Source organism: Plecotus auritus, assembly GCF_963455305.1.
Source record: "Plecotus auritus genome assembly, chromosome: 7".
Classification (NCBI taxonomy): Eukaryota; Metazoa; Chordata; class Mammalia; order Chiroptera; family Vespertilionidae; genus Plecotus; species Plecotus auritus.
Genome location: NC_137774.1, coordinates 130,359,725 through 130,380,578, shown reverse-complemented (window position 1 = coordinate 130,380,578; position 20,854 = coordinate 130,359,725). Strand labels below are relative to the sequence as shown.

At 37.1% G+C, this 20,854-nt stretch overlaps 1 protein-coding gene across 3 annotated transcripts in view; it reads left to right on the top strand.

Annotated features, from left to right (window-relative positions):
• Positions 1 to 20,854, top strand: part of VCAN (versican) — a gene marked incomplete at its 5' end in the record, with an annotated part of 106,547 nt that overhangs the window by 42,815 nt on the left and 42,878 nt on the right. For 2 of the 3 annotated variants that reach the window (XM_080679276.1, XM_080679277.1), the window contains one exon: positions 4,950 to 7,583. The exons of the other annotated variant lie outside the window; for it this stretch is intronic. In XM_080679276.1, the coding sequence (XP_080535402.1) occupies positions 4,950 to 7,583 (2,634 nt within the window). The remainder of the gene's footprint in view (positions 1 to 4,949; positions 7,584 to 20,854) is intronic. 3 annotated transcript variants of the gene reach the window in all.

Genomic DNA, 20,854 nt, shown 5'->3' with positions numbered 1-20,854 from the left:
TATTATTTTCCATATGAACAGCTGTAAACCTATTTTTGCCCCACCCTGTATATAGATGTGTACACACACACACATATATTAACTTGAAAAATATTCTCAAATGACTTGATTGTCATTCACTTTTCCCACATAATTGAGTAGTGACTAAATTCTGTAGGGTAAATTTTGTAGGTGTTGTGGCTCTAGTGACAGTTCCAAAAGTGATTTCAGAGATGTACAGTTGGTTGATAAAGTAGAGGAATGTAGAAATATCACCATATTTTTTTGTTTGCTTTTACCAAATGTAGGAAGTGTTTTTATAGCTATTTCCTGGTGAATGAACAGTACCCAATCTTACTTTGCTGTAATTTCCTTTTCCTTTAAAAATCATTGAATAGAACATTAATAATGGCTGGTGATAAATATAGTTAGAATCTATTCTTATCAAATAAATTTTAAATACAAGTAAATTTATGTTGGAAAAATAAAGTTTTCCCTTGTTTTCTCCTGTAATAATTAAATTAAACTGTGCACTTTTGATTTTTCTCTGACCTCAGAGTTAAGTGAGTTCTGTGAAAGTTAGAGGATTATACAGGGCTTTGAAAGCTCACCCAATACATCCCCAAACTTAAGTGAATCAAAAGCATTCAAGACTCATGATAATCTCTCATTTGATGTTATTAATGCTCTCTAGACAGGTAGTAGAACATGTTTCCTAGAAAATCCATTCTAATATCTTATTACCATCACCCAGATAGTTTTTCTAATTATATAAATCCATTGGATTAGAATTGGAGCCCATTTTTCCTTTGGAGACCAAAATCTAAATAACAGCTGTTTCTTTTATTGAACACAGTTGTTCTGTCCCTCAATGTCTTCCTTAACTGAAACAATTTTCTTATTTTGAAATTTCAATGTCTGAGCCTTTAATCATCTATCTGATCTTGCTTTGAGCCCTCCTTTTTTTTTCATATCCCTCTGTTTGATTAAATATGGAATTTAAAATGATGGCTATTTCTTCCACATTTGTTTACTTTTATTTTTATAAATCCTCATCCAAGGATATATTTTTATTGACCTTTTTAGAGAGAACGGAGGGGGAGGGAGGAGTGGGAGAGAGAGAGAAAAACAGCAATGTGAGAGAGACATAGATTGGTCACCTCCCACATGTGCACTGACTGGGGACCTGGGATTGAGCCTGCAACCCAGGTATGTGCTCTTGGCCAGGTATCAAACCTGTAACCCTTTGGTCCACTGGCCGACACTCCAGCCAGGGCCATATTTATTTACTTTTAAATTTGGCCTGCCCTTCTAATCTTTGGTCAGTTTATTTTTTGTGTGACCTAGATCATAATCTGAGTATAGGCACCAAAACGTATTCTTCCCTTATTGATATTTTTAAAATGTTTTCTGTTTATTGAATTTGAATATGTTAGCATTCACTCACTTATAAAGCTTTTAAAAAAGTTTTGCATTTTAATCTCATTGTTTGCACCTTTACTTTTCCCCCAACTATCATGTAGAATCAACTTACTGAGAATCCACTTTATTTGTGATTCCAATGTTTACAGTTATTTATTTATAAAACATTTAATCTAGAAGAACTAATTTGAAGTTAGTCTTTTCCTTATAATGTAGGCTAATGGGTATGAGTTAAATTGACTATCACACTGGTAATAGGGTTCTTATATTTTATTAGAAAAATCTGCCAGATGTCTCCCAACAGAAGCATGGAGAGGAGAGTCCATAGAACATAAAATGCCATAAGGACAATGATGTGAAACGTCTGTGTGGCAGACAGCTGCAAGGTTGGAAAGGAGCTTTTGTGGGAAAGAAGCATGCTGATTTCTGTTGGCTCCCTCGGCAATGAAGCTGAGGGGACGCTGGTAGTTTTCCAAGACGTAAACGTCTCCATATGAGTGCTTCTGGAATGACACTGAAAGAATAGCCTGGAGCTGTGTTCTCACCTTCATAATAATCACCATTAATACAGTGACACTTACAACCCTCTCCAAAGATATTTGTATTTTTTAAAAAAGATTTTTCGGGGTGGGGCAAGTGGTTGAAACAAATGGCCCAGAAGAGGAACTATGCTGAGGTATGATGGGAATCGGCTGTTACATTGATGAAAAATCTACCCAACCCCAAAAAGGAAGTTTGAGGTTTTCCATTCCAAGTAGTATAATTAATTAAGTTAATTATAAGCAGACATTTTAACAGGGCTCTAAAATTATTGAAAACTTTTTTTTTTTTTTAATGACATAAATCCTGGCTTTGTAAGGGAGATTCTCTCAGACTCATGTTACGGTCACTTCACTGTGTTCCAGGACTAAATGAAGCCAACACCAAATGGTATTGTCATAATTGACAATGACATTGTTAGTTTTTTAAATGAGTCCTTCATTTTCAAACACTGCAAAAGTGGTTTCATAGCGTTGTAGAAGTTGCTAGCACAGAACTGGGGTTGGAACCTAAGGAGACCTGATTCACAGGCTGTTTGGCCCTAATGCAGTTATCACCTCTTGTAAAATTAATCTCATCAGCCATGAAATACTCAGAAGGAAAAAGCAAAATTACCTTTTTTGTTGTTAATATTATGATTATTTTTTTCTAATATGCAGTGTAGTAAGTGTTTATATTATGTTTCCATGGTAATTTTCTTTGAATGTACATTTTACTATTTTCCCAAAGAATGCGGTTATAAGACAAAAATGATATTTGGCAGTTAAATGAGGTAACAGTGATGGAATTTCAGAGGCTATAGAGAATTGAATCAAAAGAAAAATAGTCAACCACGCTTTGGCTTCTTAAGTTGCTCATGTCAATCAAAATAGATTAAACCTTCTTCCAATAAATGAATGTAGAAAGAGCTTTTCTTTAAAAATAAGAAAAGGAGAAAAAGGATATTTGATATATTTTGAAGAGTTCAATTCTGTTTTTAAAGTTAGTTTTGTTTTACTATAGAAGGATAAATAGTGACAGACTTTAAAGATTGTTTAAATGCACTGTAATATAGTCACCAAGTTTTTATTATAAAGTTGATTAATCTGGGCTATTATAGCTGAAGTCTGATTTACAACAAAATGACATCATTTTATCATTAAATTTTTAAAATAGAATTTATTTTTAGAGCAGTTTTAGGTTCACAGCAAAATTGAGTGGTCAATGCAGTGATTTCCCATATACCCCCTGCCCCCACAGGCACCACCTCCCCCGTTATTAGCATTCCCCTTACATTTGTTACAGTTGCAGACCCACATGTCACATCATAATCACTCACAGTCTATAGTTTACATTAAAGTTCACTTTCTGTGCTGTTCATTTTATAGTTTGGACAAATATATAATGACATGTATTTACCATTCTAGTATTAGAACAGTTTCACTGGTCTAATATCATTACATTTTGACAGACTAGATGGAGTCCAAAGATATACAATTTCATTTTCCAAGGACTCCTGTTTTGGGATTAAGAGTAAGATACAAGATATTATAAATACTGCAGATATTACAACTCTTATCAGGGGCAACAGGCATTACCCATACAACTAGTTTTAAGTTGTACAAGATATAGCAAACCAATAACTAAGGTTTCCTCAGAACAGTTCCTTCTGAGTCTAGTGGCAACTAATTTTTGACTTTTGAAAGTCTGAATTTGAAAAAACAAAGAGCACACAAATACCCCAGAATCTAATCTTTCTTTTTTTAAAAAATATATTTTATCAATTTCAGAGAAGAAGGGAGAGGGAGAGAGAGATAGAAATATCAATGATGAGAGAGAATCATTGATTGGCTGCCTCCTGCATGCTCCCTACTGGGGTAGAGTCTACAACCCAGGCATGTGACCTTGACCGGAATTGAACCTGCAGGCCGACACCCTATCCACTGAGCCATACCTGCTAAGGCAACTCAGAATCTTTCTGTATTAAGCTGCTTTCCCTCTATGTTGAGAAGGAATCTTGTCTCCAACACTGTCGCTGTTACACACAATTTAAATGTCTTTAAGCAGGCCAAGCCATTCTCCATAAATCTGGATGCCTTCTAATGTAGCGTTTTCTGATGACATGTTACTTTTTATTGCCTGAGACTATTCTTTCTGATGCTCAGAGTTGTTTCCAGTGATTTGTAATTACAGACCTAAAATATATCATGTGGGTACTTTACTTCCTGTTCTACATTTGTGTTTCATGCTAAAGTAACCCTGGAACCAAGACCTTTAAGAGTTACAAGCACATTGTGTAGAACATTAGAGCAAAATGTAGAAATACAACAAACGCCAAGTAGCCTCTGCCAAAAACATTTTATTGTTTATTAGAACGAGGCTCCGCTAGAGTTGAAAGGAGGAGGAAGACAAATGTCCAACACCTGGAATCAAGTGAAGAGTGGTTTTAAAAAGTTTAATATCCTGTTTTTATGAAACCCCTCCGCATTATGGACACCGTAATAGTTTATGTGTAACTTGGGGACATTTGATGTGGCTTTTGGTTGTTTTGCAATCTGAGGCACTCCCTCTCCCCTGAGTCACTGCGCAGCCTGAGAAGGAGAGAGAAACCTAGAGGCAGGGTACAGAAGCTTCCAGAAGAGTAACATTAAGTTCTCCTACTAGGCTTCAAGTTGCTGCTGTAGTTTCTGATAAATCATCTATCTACTATTTCCAAACTCTGCATTCATGTATTTTTTTGGACATCTCCATATTTTAAAACTAGATAATGCTCATTTTCCTTAACCAAGAACCATTCACACCTATGGGTAAAAGCAGTGATAACCCTTACACTATAAAACAAGTGATCAATTGGTGACTATTAAATGTTCAGTTGCCTTTGGGTTAATTTAAGTATAGTTTTTAGATTCCCCTCCATCACAAAACACATTTGGGTCACCCCCAAAATACACAGCAGCATTTAACAAACACTGGACGTGCAACTTTTTATTAGTGCCTTGTCTAATCAACTCTTTGAAATTATTTTCTAGCCAAACAGAATATATCAGAGACTACAACCATCGATCTGAATATCCTTACAGAAACTGCATCACACAGTTTATCCAAAGAACTACAAATGGTACCTGACAGAACTACACCAATCACCCCTTTAACCACTGACTTACCTGTCATTACAACTAAGTTCCCTGCTGTGGGAAACATAGTCAATTTTGAACAGAAATCCACAGTTCAGTCTCCAGTGGTCACACCCAGATTAACCCCTGATTCACCCACACCTCCTGGGAGTACCATATCTGAAATTAAGGAAGAAGTGCCCCAAAGTACAACTGTCACCTCCCGTCATGCTACTGATTCATGGAATGGTGTCATGGAATACATGCCAACACAAGAATCAGTTACACAAATTGAACAAATAGAAGTGGGTCCCTTGGTAACTGCTATGGAAATCTCAAAGCACATTCCTTCCACAGAATTCTCTGTAACTGAAACACCTTTTGTATCTACAACAATGACCCTGGAATCCAAAACTGAAAAGAAAAGAGCAAGCACTACTTCTGAATTAGTGACCACAACCCGCTATTTCACCTTGGGAGAAGCTGGTGATGGTGGTGAAGACAGATCATCTACAGTTAGATCTGACCAGAGCACCTTGGTCTTCAGCCAAATACCTGAAGTCATTACAGTGTCAAAGACTTCAGAAGACACCACCCCCAGTCAACTAATACCAGCATTGAGAACGGATACTTATACCAATGATGAAATACAGGAAAAGGTCACCATCGACCCATTTATAGGAAAAATAGAGGAAGAAGACTTCTCTGGAATGAAGTTCTCTACAGCTTCTTCAGAGTCTTTGGTGGAAATGACCAAATCCTTTGATTCACCAGCACTGACAACAGCAAAGCTAAGCGTTGTGCCAACAGCGGCAAGAGATGTGGAGGAAGACTTTACAAGAACTCCGGTTGGATTAGAAACAGATGGCTATCAAGACACTACAAAGTATGATGAGGGTATTATAACAGTGCATTCAACCCAAAGCACTTTAAGTGTGGAGGTAGTCACTGTATCAAAATGGTCATGGGATGAAGATAATATAACCTCAGAGCCGTCAGAGTCCACAGGACATGCACGTTCTCCAAAATTGCCCCCGGCCTTACTCACCACTACAGGAGTGAGTGGAAAGGATGAAGAAATCCCAGGTTTCACTCAGGATGAAGATGAGTTTACTCTTATCCCAGATAGTACTCAAATGCCATTAGAGAAATTTACTGAAGAAGACTCAACAGACCATGGGAAATTCACAATTAGATTTCAGCCAACTACATCAACTGGCATTACAGAAAAGTCAACTTTGAGGGATTCTACAGCTGAAGAAAGAGTTCCCCCTGTCACAAGCATGGAAGATCGAGCTGCTCATGCAACTGTAGAAGGAAGTGCTTTGGATAAAGCAGAAGATATGGATGTCTCTGAGCCTGTATCTACTGTCCCTCAATTTGCACCCACTTCAGATATGGAAGGATCAACATTCGTTAATTATAGTAGCACCCAGGAGTCTACTTATGTAAGCACTTCCCATACTGTTCCTCTTTCTGTAATTCCCAAGACAGAATGGGGAGTGTTGGTACCTTCTGTTCTATCAGAAGATGAAGTTCTAGGTGAACCCTCTGAAGAAATCCATGCCATTGATCAGACTCACCTGGAAGCAACAATTTCTCCTGAAACTATAAGAACAACAACAGAAATTGCACAGAGAACAACTCAGGAAGAATTTCCTTGGAAAGATCAGACTCCAGAAAAACCAGTTCCTGCCCTCGGTTCTACAGCTGGCACAGCCAAGGAGGCAACACTACCTTTGGATGAACACGAAAGTGATGGGTCAGCATATACTGTTTCTGAAGACGGAAGGGTGACGGGTTCTGAGAGAGTCCCAATTTTAGAAACAACTCCAATTGGAAAAGTTGAGCACACTCTGTCTTATCTACCTGGTGCTGTCACTGAGCACAAAGCAAAAACAGATGAAGTGGTAAGGCTAACACCAAGCATGGGGCCAACAGTATTTTTAAGTCCGGGGGCTGAACAAAAATATGAAACAGAAGGTACTAGTCCCAGGGGAGTTGTATCGCCTTTAAGCACCAGTGTTACCCAGCTTATAGAAGAAGCCACTACTGAGGAAAGAGAGAAAACATCCTTAGATTATATTGAGTTAGGTTCAGGATTATTTGAAAAGCCCAAAGCCACAGAACTCCCAGAATTTTCAACAATTAAAGCCACAGTTCCAAGTGAGATGACTACCGCCTTCAGTTCAGTAGACAGACTTTACACAACTTCAGCAATCAAGCCCTCTTCAGCACCCACTGAGAAACCTCCCCTCATCGACAGAGAACCCGGTGAAGAGACAACCAGTGACATGGTAATCATTGCAGAATCAACATCACGTGTTCCTCCCACTACCCTTGAGGATAAAGAAATGGAAACTGATATCGATAGAGAGTATTTCACAACTTCAAGTCCTCCTTCTGTCACACAGCCAACAAGACCACCCACTGTGGAAGGCAAAGAGGCCTTCCGTCCTCAGGCACTTTCCACTCCAGAACCCCCGACGGGGACAAAATTCCACCATGACATAAATATTTATATTATTGAGGTCAGAGAAAACAAGACAGGTAAGTCTTTGCTTTTTAGACATACCAGTCAAGGCAATCAGCATTTTATCTTGAAAATTTCTTTTGGAAAAAAAGTCAACATACCAAATGCTGCCATTAGAAGATAACTGGAGTGTGAGAAAGTTCTGTGTTTTAGCTTCACATATTTGTACAAGCATTGGAAGAATATGTTAAAGAATTTGGAAGAATGTTAGATACAATTTTATTTTAAAGGTTATAAGAAGCCCTGCTTTGTCATCTAATATAACCAAATCATTCCGTTACATCACTTCAGAACATGCAGAACAAAGTGTGTTAATTTCAGTGTCTTTCCATGCATTACTACTCAATGTAGTACTAGACTGCGTTAACATTCCATTGGTCTTTAACTATTAACCTTCAGTACTTACATTGTGAACAGCTAAAACCCTTTTCACATTCCTAGGGCTGACAAAAAGACATCTAAAGGTTTGCTATGGTTTTTCTTTATTATATGACTTGAGGGGTGAGTAAAAGTCTGCTGCTTAAATGTTATTTTATGCAAGTTCCAAATGTTTTTAAGTGTTGTCCTTGGGTATTTTAATGAGGCTTTAAATATTTAGAACAAATACAATCTGGCTCAGTTCTAGGAATTGCTATAACTCATTGTATCAAATATCATTTCAGAAGATGGCTGTGTCAGTATTATCTCTGTTTCCTAAAAACAGGTTATCATGTTATTATTTTATGATTTAATTGTTTCATCTGTAGGAATGCCTTATATTTTGCGTATTTATTTCTCTGGGGAAATGTCTAAAAGCTGTTTTTTTACATTGATTAATACTTGCAATGTTCATTATCAAACATACTGTGCTCCTTTCTAAAAACCACACCATCTTTTAATTTTGGTAAGCTGATTTTAGACTACACAGTTCAATAGATCAAGTTTGTTTGTCTCTTTCTAAGTTAGGAGTTAAGATCCTTGATTTTCATTAAGTTGCTATGTTCTAGTGTTAATATGTGAATTAAATGAATAGCTACTCGTTTTTCCTTGACAGGGCTCTGGGAAGTCAGACTAGAAGACTGGTGTGGTGTGTTCTCTCTTACTGTTGAGATAGTCCCCTCAGGGTGTTATTTTTCTTAAGAGTGATTCTATCTTCATTAGCGTTCTCAGGAGGGCACTTTTTGGGAACAAACAGGAAACTCCGTTGTCACATCAGCTGGCTTCCAGCTCTGTCTATGGAGATTTTACAGCTCTACTGTCTTCACAGCTCTGCTGTCCAGCATTTTCTCAGAGTGCAAGCTCTTGCCGGGACAGTAAACAGAAGAGAAGGGAATACATTCCCAGAGTGTTGAAGTTAATCTTCACTTTCTAATACAGTTGAAAAAGGCCAGGATTGGAGCATTGTTTTCCTACCGACAATGCTGTTTCTTGGAGGTCATAGCATATTTCCAACATTCCTTTCCTGCCTCTGGGAACTGGAGTTGGAGAGAGAAGATGAGTTGACAAGTAGAGGGAATGAGGATTGCTGTTAGTAGGCTTGGAAAACTGAAAAGAAGGTATGAATAGGAAGAAGTGAAGAGAAATGAAAAGGAACTACTGCCAACACTTAGTGAATGACTGACTACACAGCAGTTTTTCCCAATTTATATTCCTCTTTTGTTAGTGTAGATATTAAGTTGAATCAAATAATCTAGAAAAACAGTAAAGAATGTTCTACATTTAAAAAGTCTTCTAAATGGGAAACTGTTAAAGTTAGAGTGATCAAATTACAAAAATGGAAAAGTGAAACCCCATCTCCCTGGAAGAATTGGCAGTTGCAGAAAAAAAAAAAAAATCTAAGTCTATAAACAGTTACTCGAAATGGAGGGTCTGGTAACCTCACCAGCAGCCATTTATACAAAGGTGCATATTTATATTTGACTAGTGAACTTAATTTAGCTGGGTCTGGGAGACACGGCTCGGTGTTCCTTTTCTTTCTTCCACTTTTAAAGCATGGGACCAAGATTTGTCTTAAAATTAATTTTTGTTCAACACTGAGAACAAATGGTCAGAAAACTCTGGGGAAAGAGATTACTTGGTTATCTTCATCAGGACAGGATTTCAGGGTCAGCGTGGATGGGCGGGTGTGTGGGGTGAGCCTATATCTACCTAGTTTCCTCCCTCCATCTCTTTCTCCCTCTCCCTCCTCTCCCCCCCTTTATTATTTTTGTATAGTTTATATATGCCATTCTCTTTATGACTAAGAGCATTATTTATTGCCTTATTAAGACAATGAGGTTAGCTCAGATACAACTGCTTACTTTTACTTGTTTCTTATGAGAAACTTAATTTTTCAAGCATTTTGAACTTTGACAAGGGAAAGCCCTAAAGCAGATGTTAAATTAATGAGTTCTAAGGCAGGTGTACATTAACAAAGAAAAAATACATATGTGCCTAAAAAAGCAACCTTTTTATGTATCAAGGCACATTTTTCCAGACTGGAAAATCCTTGGTATATGTATGAACTTGTATAAATCTATTCACAAACATAGACTCAACCTCTATGTATACTGTATATCCAAGTAAGCAAAAATACCACCCATGCTACACTCAACCAAGACATTCATAATTTTTTCTGCACTCAGCAAATCTTATAAATCTTTATATTTTTTTTACTACTATGAAACAAAACATGCTACTCAGGACATGTTTATGTTATATTTGTTCAAATGGATCTTAATAGCAACTTAGGGTGCTGTTGCCAGAGGGCAGCTAGAGTTAGCAGTTAAAAAATCTGAAGGAACTTTTCAGCTCATAAAAGTTTTATGAGCTGAAAAATGCTATGGGGTGTATTTAACAGTGGTTTGGGGGATACTGAAAACATGACTCCTGTCTATTTCAGGAGTAATTTGCACACCTGCATTTTGAAAAATTATTAAAAGGTTTTCTTTGTGAACATGTATGAAGTTTACAGGGTTTAATGGTGTAGGAAGAGTTCCTTCAATTATGGGCTTTTATTTTATTTTATTTTTTAAAGAATGCTTTTTTTTCTAAATCATCTGAAATGTCACAAGTTGGTGTAACAGAACTGTGAATGTTTTTTTAAACAATGATATACTGGTATCTTTAAATAAAAAATACCTTGGAAATATGCAAACATTATAATGCAAATGCTCACAGTTATAGCCTTAAAATAGGTGGCTTATTAGTGTGTTTTTTTTTTAAACAATTTCATATAAACTACATACTTTTTGTCAGGCCAGCTTGATGTTATTTGTCTTGTCAGATTTTTTTTTTTGCTCATTTTATCATTTATACCATTCTAAATCTGAGTGTAAGGCAAGTGTAAAGCCAGTACTAAACTAAAATGATATAAATATCAAGATATATGCGATTTTTAATGGAATGATATTAAAAATCAATGAGATATTGAGTAAGATAATTTTGCCACTAAATTAGAACTTACTGTGCTCAGTTTCCTTATTGAAAATTATGCTTACATATTGCTTACATCATTCAGAAGTGACTCCCAGGAGAATGCCGCTGCAAGCACAGTGCCTGGCACGAGAGACCACGTAGTGCAAATTAGCCCCCTCTCAGCTTTAGGAATTATTTTATGCTGAACTTCTAAATATAGGAAAATTTAGACTGTCTTGTACTAAACAGGTAAAAAGTGAGTTAAAACTCAAGATGCTTTATACCTCGGGGAGCCAACTGTAATTATACTGCAGTATCTGCTTGACTGCAGGAGCTTGTTAGCATGTTAATCCTCTGTGGACAGTGTCTGTGTGGGTGATGCCAGGAGGGTGCAGATCAGAAGCAGCTGCAGCCCTTATTATAATATAGTATTTAAATATAGTTTTGATTCTATAGGACCGACACATACAATTCATTAGCTTTTTCATGTGTGAAAAATGGGCTTGTGATTTTAATAACTACCAATTCCATATATTTTTTACAGAGAAAAAGAGCTTTTTTTTTTGAATTCTTTATGAATTTTTGCAGGTACTGGGCCTAGCCTCTCCTTGCATATTCATAGAACACATGGGCATTCCCTGCTGTCTTTTTGTTGTTGTCAAGGAAACCCTCTAGTTCTCTACACAGGGATTACATTCTTCTTTCTTAATAGCTCTTAGATCATTCATTTGTGCAATGAATAAAAAATGTATTCACAGGCCCAGACAGTGTTCAGCACTTTTTTGGAGGTCGGCGGGGGGGGGGGGGGGGGAGGGGGTAGGGCGGGGGGGTTGGTGGGCGTAGCTAAGGGGACAGGCGTGCATGGTGAGAGGAGCAATAGGGATAAAAGAAATGCTCTCTGAGGTTTCATTTTAATAAGGTAAAGCTGAAAATTTTATGTTTTTAAAAAAGTGATTATTTTTGTCAGTTTACACCTCAATGAGACTGGTTTGTCAAGTACCAAAAGAAGAATTGGTTATTCAGTGCTTTTATGGATGGAATGATGATAAGAATGACCCTAGTTGGGGGCAATAGGGATGGCAATGTGTTTTGGTGAAAACTGTTGTACATTTTTTCATTTATATTGAAGTACTTCGAATTTTTTTACAACATAATTGAAGCGATAGAAAAATGTAAAACATTCATCCTAAGGCGTCATGTGGACAACTGAAAATCTACTTTATTGCATTAAAAATGGTGTTCCTTAGGGAGATATGCCAGTGTGTAGACTTTTGAGTATGAATTCGGAAGGAAACATCTAGCTAATGACAAGAAGACTATATTTATTCTTCAAAAGAGTAATTTGATTCTTGAGAAGAAAATAAATTATGAAGAACCTTCTAAATACTTGCTAGAATTTAAAGTATGAGACTTTAAACTGGAAAGAATCCCTGGAGGGAGAGGCAAAGTTTAATTAGGTTTCAGCATCTATGTCTATGAAAATTTGACATATTGTGTCATGGTATTATACCTGGACTTGCTTGTGCACATGTATAATCGGTATGCAACACCTCAACTGGCTTCTAGGGTCTTCATTGTTTGGCTTTGTACCACAGTATTCCCAGTATCTCACAGGACAATTTTGTTGCTTTGACCATATGATGCGTATACTAGGTTTCTGAAAGTTGATTATTCTAAATTGAGAACAGGAAAAGGAAATGTACTAATGTATAATTCTGTGTAGTTTAATGGAATATAGTATAATTATCATATTTCAATATTTTGCAATTTCACCCTTACTCTGCTCTTTAGGGGAGTCATTTTACTACCTGAAGATAAAACATTCTCTGCCTATCTCTTCATACCCACCCTCAAGGAAATATTTTAGAAGGTTATTGAAATAGTCATTCAATCAAGCTACTATGTGGCTAGGGGAAAGAAAATAATACAATCTATAGATTAGTTGAGAAGGCAATTTGAAATAATTAGGAAGCAAAAGAGTATGTAATGAAGGAAAATTGCTTGCTTTAGTAAAAGGAAAAATAGAGGTAATATGAACTAAGTAATATAAAAAGCATCTTTAGCTGGCGAGTCTCAGAATTGGTCTCCCAGGAAACTCTGAACATTTGTCCCCTCACTAGGCAACCACACAGTTTACCTGGGAGGCCCCAGAGCTGCAGCTGCCAGGCACCAGCATCTAGCCAACCAGGATGCAGGGAATCACCCAGTGTGTCAATATTACCCACACTGCTTTTCAACCCTGGCTGTCTCTCAAAATCACCAGGGAGCCTCCAAATAAAAATACCCTCCACCTGACCTCTCTTCAGACAACTTGAATCTGAATTTCTAGTGGTGGGGCTCAGTCATTGCTATTTTTCTTAATTTTGCTTCATTTTAAAATTAATATCTATATTTCTTAATGTGTCCCATGAGATTTTGATGCACAGTGAGGGTTCAAAACCACTGATAAACTGAAGGCTTTCTACCTACAGGCAGTGGCTGAAATACAAAAATTCCCGGGGCGGGGCTGCTTTAAGACTCTGCCAGTTTAAAATGTACTTGACCAATTTTAAGGAGGAAAAAATTATGTCTGAACGAAATGGTGGTCTTTGAGCATATTTTAGGAAGTGTATCTTTTGTCACAAATGTTAAAAGAATCTTGGCATCTGTAAGTGAGGGATATATGAAACATATTTCATATATCATTGACATACGTTTTTAAAGTTTCAGGATTTACTGTAATTGAGTCAAAGTAATATTGAAGGGTGGAGAATATATCTCGAATTACCCAGAACTGCATACCTCACTTAGCTGTACCCACGTTACCTTCTCTCTATCAACATGGAAATTAAAAGGAACTATGTATGCTTTGGCTTAAGGATTCTTTTGGCTATATTGATGTATATAGTATACAGCATATATTTTAATTTGAGGAAAACAGTGATTATCACCCTGATATAAACCTATATAGAATGCTGGACTTGGAAAGAAAATGAATGATTAAAAATATTGAGACTGTGCCTGCACCTTTAGATTACCTGAATTTTTATAACTCTCGGAGTTTTTATGTTTGAATTATCTGTATGGTTTTTTAGTTATAGTTTCGAATTGGGGTTGTTACTGCAGCCAAAGAACAACCATTTCTTCATGCTAAAATGTAAATCTTTTAAAAGGAGCATCAAACAAGTAGAATGAAAATTTTCATTCTTGATGATAAATAACTGTGTAGACATTCTTCCAACAAAATTCCCCAAAGAGGGGCTAAGTGGCCAGAGTCTGAGGAGCATTACATGTTTAAAGGATCCTTTCACTTTAATTATGGAATATAGAAGTTAGTAAGGGAGGTGAGATAAAAATATAAAAACTAGGGGAATTTTTTTTAAAAATTCTTTATTGTTGAAAGTTTTACATATGTCTCCTCCCCCCCCCCCCATTGACAATGAGGGGATCCTGCCTAATAAAAGAGCAATATGCAAATTAACCATCACTCCATCACACCCACAAGCCATGCCCACCAGCCAATCAGGAGCGAGTATGCAAATTAACCCAACCAAGATGGCTGTGGCCACGGACTGAGCAGAAGGCTTGGGTTTCCCTGGCAATGGAGGAAGCCAAGCTTTCCGCACACCCTGGCCAGCTCAGGCCTCCACTCAAGGCTACAAAGTTTCAATTATTGAAGATAAATAAATCCCAACAAAAATGGCTGTGGCCACAGAGCAAGCAGGAGGCTTGACTCTGCTCAAGGCTACAAAGTTTCAATTATAGAAGATAAATAAATCCCAGATACCAGAGGCTCCGCTTGGGTTGCCAGGGGGCGTGGCCAGCCTGCAAACCACCACAGGCCCCTCGCCCATGCCACCCCATGCCCCAAGGGAATCCCCACCCTGATCCAGGACACCCTTCAGGGCAAACCAGCTGGCCCCTACCCGTGCACCAGGCCTCTATCCTATCTATTAAAAGAGTAATATGCAAATTGACCATCACTCCAAAACACAAGATGGCTGCCCCCATGTGGTCAAAGATCCTGCCCCCATGTGGACACAAGATGGCCAGCAGGGGAGGGCATTTTGGAGGGACCAGGCCTGCAAGGGAGGGCAGTTGGGGGTGACCAGGCCAGCAGAGGAGGGAAGTTGGGGGCAACCAGGTCTGCAGGGAAGGGCAGTTGAGGGGGACCCAGGCCTGCAGGGGAGAGCAGTTGGGGGGAACCAGGCCTGCAGGGGCGGGCAGTTAGGGGTGACCAGGCCTGCAGGGGAGGGCAGTTAGGGGCAAACAGGTTGGCAGGGGAACAGTTAGGCATCAATCAGGCTGGCAGGGGAGTGGTTAGGTGGTGATCAGGCTGGCAGGAAGAAGCGGTTAGGGGCAATTAGGAAGGCAGGCAGGTGAGCAGTTGAGAGCCAGCAGTCCTGGATTGTGAGAGGGATGTCCGACTGCCCGTTTAGGCCCAATCCTACCGGGATTGGGCCTAAACGGACAGTCGGACATCCCTTGAGGGGTCCCAGATTGGAGAGGGTGCAGGCTGGGCTGAGAGACACCCCCGCCCCCCGTGCACGAATTTTGTGCACCGGGCCTCTAGTATATATATAAGAAACAATATATGAGAGTCCTTTAGCATACAAATCAAAAACAGCACCAATTTGGGCTGAGGAGTTTTAGAGAAGATATGTTGGAGAAGGAAGGGCTTCAGCTGGATCTTTCATACTAGTAAATGCATGGAAGACATTCACAGGAGGATTTAGAAAGCATTCCAAATTGGGGGCAGTGGGCTCTTCTTGAGTGGAAGTCTGAGACGGGAATGAGGATGCTGAGATAGGGACATGGAGCTGCTGCTCTCCAGGGAGAGAAGCAGAGAATAACAGAGAACAGAAGGAGGAGGATAAATGTGGGGAGTTAATGGAGATGTCTGAACACTTTGAAGAAGTCAGATGGTAAAGGTGACCAGAAACTACTACTAACTTTTGAAGAAAGAAGTGGCATAATTAAAAAATAAAATGGTGTTTGGTGAAGTTTAACTTAGTAGCCATAATTCAGTAGGCTTAGAAAAGAAGTATATACTAGTATAAATGATGGGGCAAAAATAGGTTTACAGTTGTTCCAATAGAAAATATAATAATTAATAAGTAATAATACAATAATAAACTCTGTGTTTTTTAGTACTCACAACTATAAACCTACTTTGCCCCCCCCCCTGTATTTATTTATAAGCAGCAGTTATTTTATATTAGTCAAAGTTTTTATTTAAATTATAAACCCATGAATCTGACCAAAGCATTTTTCTGGTGTTAGGATATCTGGTAATTATCTATCTATCTATCTATCTATTATCTATCTATCAACTGTAACTGGCTTTGACCATGCTAGATAACTAAAGTGAAAAAGATATGAAAAGTACTGCCCTTGGTTGATTATTTTTTATTTGTTCTGCTTTTAAGGAAACATTTAAAAACCAAATAATGTGGCTCACTTCCCTTTCATGTAGCTCTTTGTCCTGTTGTTCAGAAATGCTTGAAGGTCCCAAAATTACTTGATTATGCTCTCCAGCAAAGCCCTTACTCTTTAATTGGAAGTTATGAAGTGGCTTGGGCCGTTCCTATAAGCCCAAGCTCACACTCAGAGATATCTCCTTAAACACACTTAGACCGGATGGCTGTATCCAAACACATTCTTTCCGCTTGAGGGGAACAGCTTTATTAGAGAATTATCTGAAGTTGGGAAAAGAGAGGATTCCCATTTATCATCCCCATAATATGTTTGCCTCGAAAGAATAAGGTCATCAGAAATGCTTATATTGCTCATACTTATATTTTACCCTTTCTGGGTGTAATTCCTGATAAGTTGAGAAATATTGAGCTTCTCACTCAGCAAGAAGGGGGCTGTCAGTGTACGATAACATGCTTAGGTGGCACACCAAGCATACCTCGGCTAGCAGAGGTAACAGAGAGAGATGGGTCACATAATCCATTACTGATCTCCCAACCTTTAGTTCAGTCTCTCTCTCCGCTAGGGAGATTGAATATTGCTATAGTACCACATGATTTCCAATCATTATAGTGATTAAAGGTGCAAAAATATCTGATAAAATTTTGTGAGGGTATTTATATCTTGATTACTAATGTCAAAATTTTTTATATCCTGAGTTGGCACCATTTTGAGTGTCTCAAATTTTGAAAATGTTGAGGAAAGGATGTCTGAGATAATCTGGTTGAAATTCACATTAGGTGGTTTTCTTTGCTTCATATGAAGCCAGTTTGTTTTTATTTTAATTAAGAACATCTCAAATATGAATGAAATAGAAGCATTTGTTTCAGACTGGTTTTTGGATCTATAGGTATGTATCCAAACTTATTAAAGAACTTCAAGCTTTTTCTATTTAAATGCTGTGAGTATTTCTCACACACTGCAGTATGGCTGTCTGTTGTATTTTTAAAATAAAGAAACAAAATCTTTTTTGTTGCTCATTAAAATAAAATCAATTTTAATAAAGAAATGTGATACTAATATATTTCTGCTGAGTAGATTGCTATATGCTTACATTTAATTGAAAGCTCTTAAACTTAAATTGTAAAATCCCCTGAAGAGAACATGAACTTTAGCCAGCTGCCTATGCATCTTAGCGACTATGTTTTGTGTCTGCTAACAGTATGACTGGCAGACTTGTGCTATGTCTACAAAACTCTACCATGAAGTACTTCAAAATACTTGCTGAATAATTTGAGGTCAGCTAGCAATAAAGCTTTGTGTGAAAGGGTACTAAAAAAATCTATTAACCGTGGTACCAGTATATTCAAGTCAAGCTGTTAAAATACACTCAATATAAACATAGAAAAGATTATACATACACTGTGTAGAGTTCTGTGGTTTAACTCTTGAAATCCAAATAAAAGTTATATTACTCTTAGAATAAAATTCTAAAATACAGCAGTCTTTTATAAGAACTTGTTCACCCAAGAGGTGGGAACGTTAATTACTCTGTTAGGGTGCACTGTTAGTATAACGGAGAGCAGATCACAATATTCAATGATATACCTGCTTTTACAATACCACAGGTGCCCCCCCCCTCCTGCCACACCCTACAAAGAAACTTTGCTAGTTTGCAATAATTATAGCTCTTGGAGCTTTCGGATAATGTGTGTGGTGGGTGGGAGGTGTAGTGATAAGACGGGGATGAAGAAGTAATTTCAGCAGATGAATAAACAAAGGAGAGTAAATAGGAGTAGGGGATAGACGTAAGGTGGCAATGACAGGAGACCAGTGGCAGAAAGAATTCACCTGTCTCCACTAGACAGATTTCATAATTTTAAATTTTTAAAAGCATGAGAACAAATTGGCTATACTGAGGTAATAAAATATAAATTGACCTGTAGAGAATCTGTTGGCAGAAAAAAATTAACTTCAAAGCCCTAGGCAATCAGCAGTTCCCTCGCCCTCAAACCAATATTAAGAAATCCAATGAAAGCATTTGGAAGTTGACAAAACGTACTTAAACCATGAATACTTGTCGCTTAATTGTGAGAATATTCCTTTAAGAAAAAGGACACAAAATAATTTCAGCTCTCATTTTACCTCTTTTATTGAAGAATTTCTAAATGGAACATTTTTGTAACATATCAAATGAGCACTTTTTAAAATAAATCTGTTCTTTTCAATCACTATTATGATGTGCTGATAGTTCTTTAGTCATTGCCAACTTCATGGTAGAGTGAGAAGAATAAGATAAAAGAGCTTAAAATGATTCAGTGTTTTCTACTATTGTAAAGGCAAGTGAGATCTGATACTTTGGAGACAGATGGAAAAAGAAATTATAATTTAAATGTAATGTTTGGAACATTTGCAATATGTACACTCAAACGTTCCCTTTTAAAATAGGGTGAAAAGAGTTTAGTAAGGTCCTTTCTCTAACCTATTGGGAAGAGCATTTGTTCCCGAGAGAGCAGAGAGGGCGAGAGAGAGTTGGAAGATACCTTGGAAGTCTTAGGTCTCTATAAAGTTGGTAGGCAAGTGTCTGCTATACCATCTGGTAGATAAGAGGTACTCAGTAAATTTTGTGCAATCAATTGGCTCCTGAAGAGATGATACAGTTGGGTGGCATGCATGGTTTTGGTAGTAATTAAAATTGTGTGCAAAACCAGTATGAAGCTGAGTGTGTTTATGAATATGCAATGTTTATATTACTGTGATTGAAATATTGTGATATTTATTCAGATTAGGAAATGGAATATACTGCACCTAACAACTGAGTCTTTGGTGAAATATTCTGATATGATGCTTATGTGCTAGGGGAAATCTTTATAGTTTTATGAATAATTAGAAATGTTAGGATTCATGATCCAAGTGGAAAATGGACTCAAGGAATGTTATACTTTGTTCATTGGAGCTAAAAGTAGAGAATGTAAAGTGAATGCCAGGGTCTTTATTTAATTGAATTAATAAGAGTTGATAGCCAATCAAATTATTATATAAGTTGTTTATTCTCAATTAGAGTTCTTCTAGAAAAACACCTTTTTTAAAAGTTATTCATTCTTTGGTAAAACGTTTAGGCAAACATCATAATGATGTGTCAGTTTCTTTGACAAGTTGACATTTGACACACTGGCAACCTTAGTATTTTCTCTCTGCTTTTCTCCACTCTACTTATTTTTAGAGCTACCAACATCATAGTTGATGGAACCTCCTCTATAATTATTCACCAAGACATCCATGGTATATGTTTATATGTTTTGTTTTCTTAAATATTATTTTTAAATGTAAGGAATTTATTTAGAAACCCATACAAATTATATAATAATAAGTTTTCCTATTCCTGGCCCAAGAGTTTACAAATAAACAATATTGAATAGTTATTTTTTTATTGATCCTTGCATTTGGCTGGAATAGCGTGGCTGATTAGTTTTATCTCCTTTATTGATAAAAAGGTACAGAATGTGGTGGGGATTCTTTGTATTCTTGACACAGACCTATGTTTCTTATTTAAAATTCTTTCTGTATTCAAATGAAAGTTAATGTGTGAATTTAGTGCCTGTGGTGTGATACTTAATGTGAATTCTAGCTTTATTTATACCTAAATAAAGGTATAAACATGAAGACAGGCATGTTTTTGAGGCTCCAGTTAAATCTATAAAGTACAAAATAGTGTAATACAACTATGTTCAAATAGTTTAGCAGTGAGAGACTACTCAATTTGATGATTAGATAAAATTATTGATGTAGTATTTCAAGAGATTAATTCCTACAAAAGGCATTTAAAATGTATTCTCTCTCACACGTGTGCCTATTTCTCTCTCATTCCGCTTTTCATAGTGAAAAGGTAGGCTTTACAACAAGTCATTTAAAGTGTTATTACCTGAAAATTTTATTGGTCCTCTTTTAAAACATATACATATGAGGCACTATGAGATCACTGTAACATTAGTGACGCAGTATTGAACGATCTTACTCAGTTGATTATGCTTTTTTGGAAAAAGGTAAGGCATTTAGTCATTTTCTTGTTTGGCAGTGAAGAGTAGTTGCAACAACTATGGCAGAAATCATCTGTATTCCTTTTATATTTTTATAATATACTAGTGTTATGCATTGACTTCACTTCTTATATGGATGAAATATTTTTTCACTTATTTGAATATCCGTAAGCCTTCACTTACATAGTTGAAAGACTGGATGTATGGTGTGGAATGGGATTGAGATATAAGAAATGAACTGTAATATGTGACAGTTAATGAGGAAGGATGTGTAATTGGGGTAAGAGTAAGCCAAACCTACACAATAGTATTTTATGGAGATCATACAGTGAAGATGGGATACAGAGAAGTTTTCTTTTTTTGTTTTTATTGGAGTGAAAGGGATAAATGTAAATATAGTAGATGTCTTCTAGTTACATAAAGGTCTTGTGCCTTTTTTTTTTTTTTTTTTTTTTTTTACAAACCATAGTTAAAAACAGGAG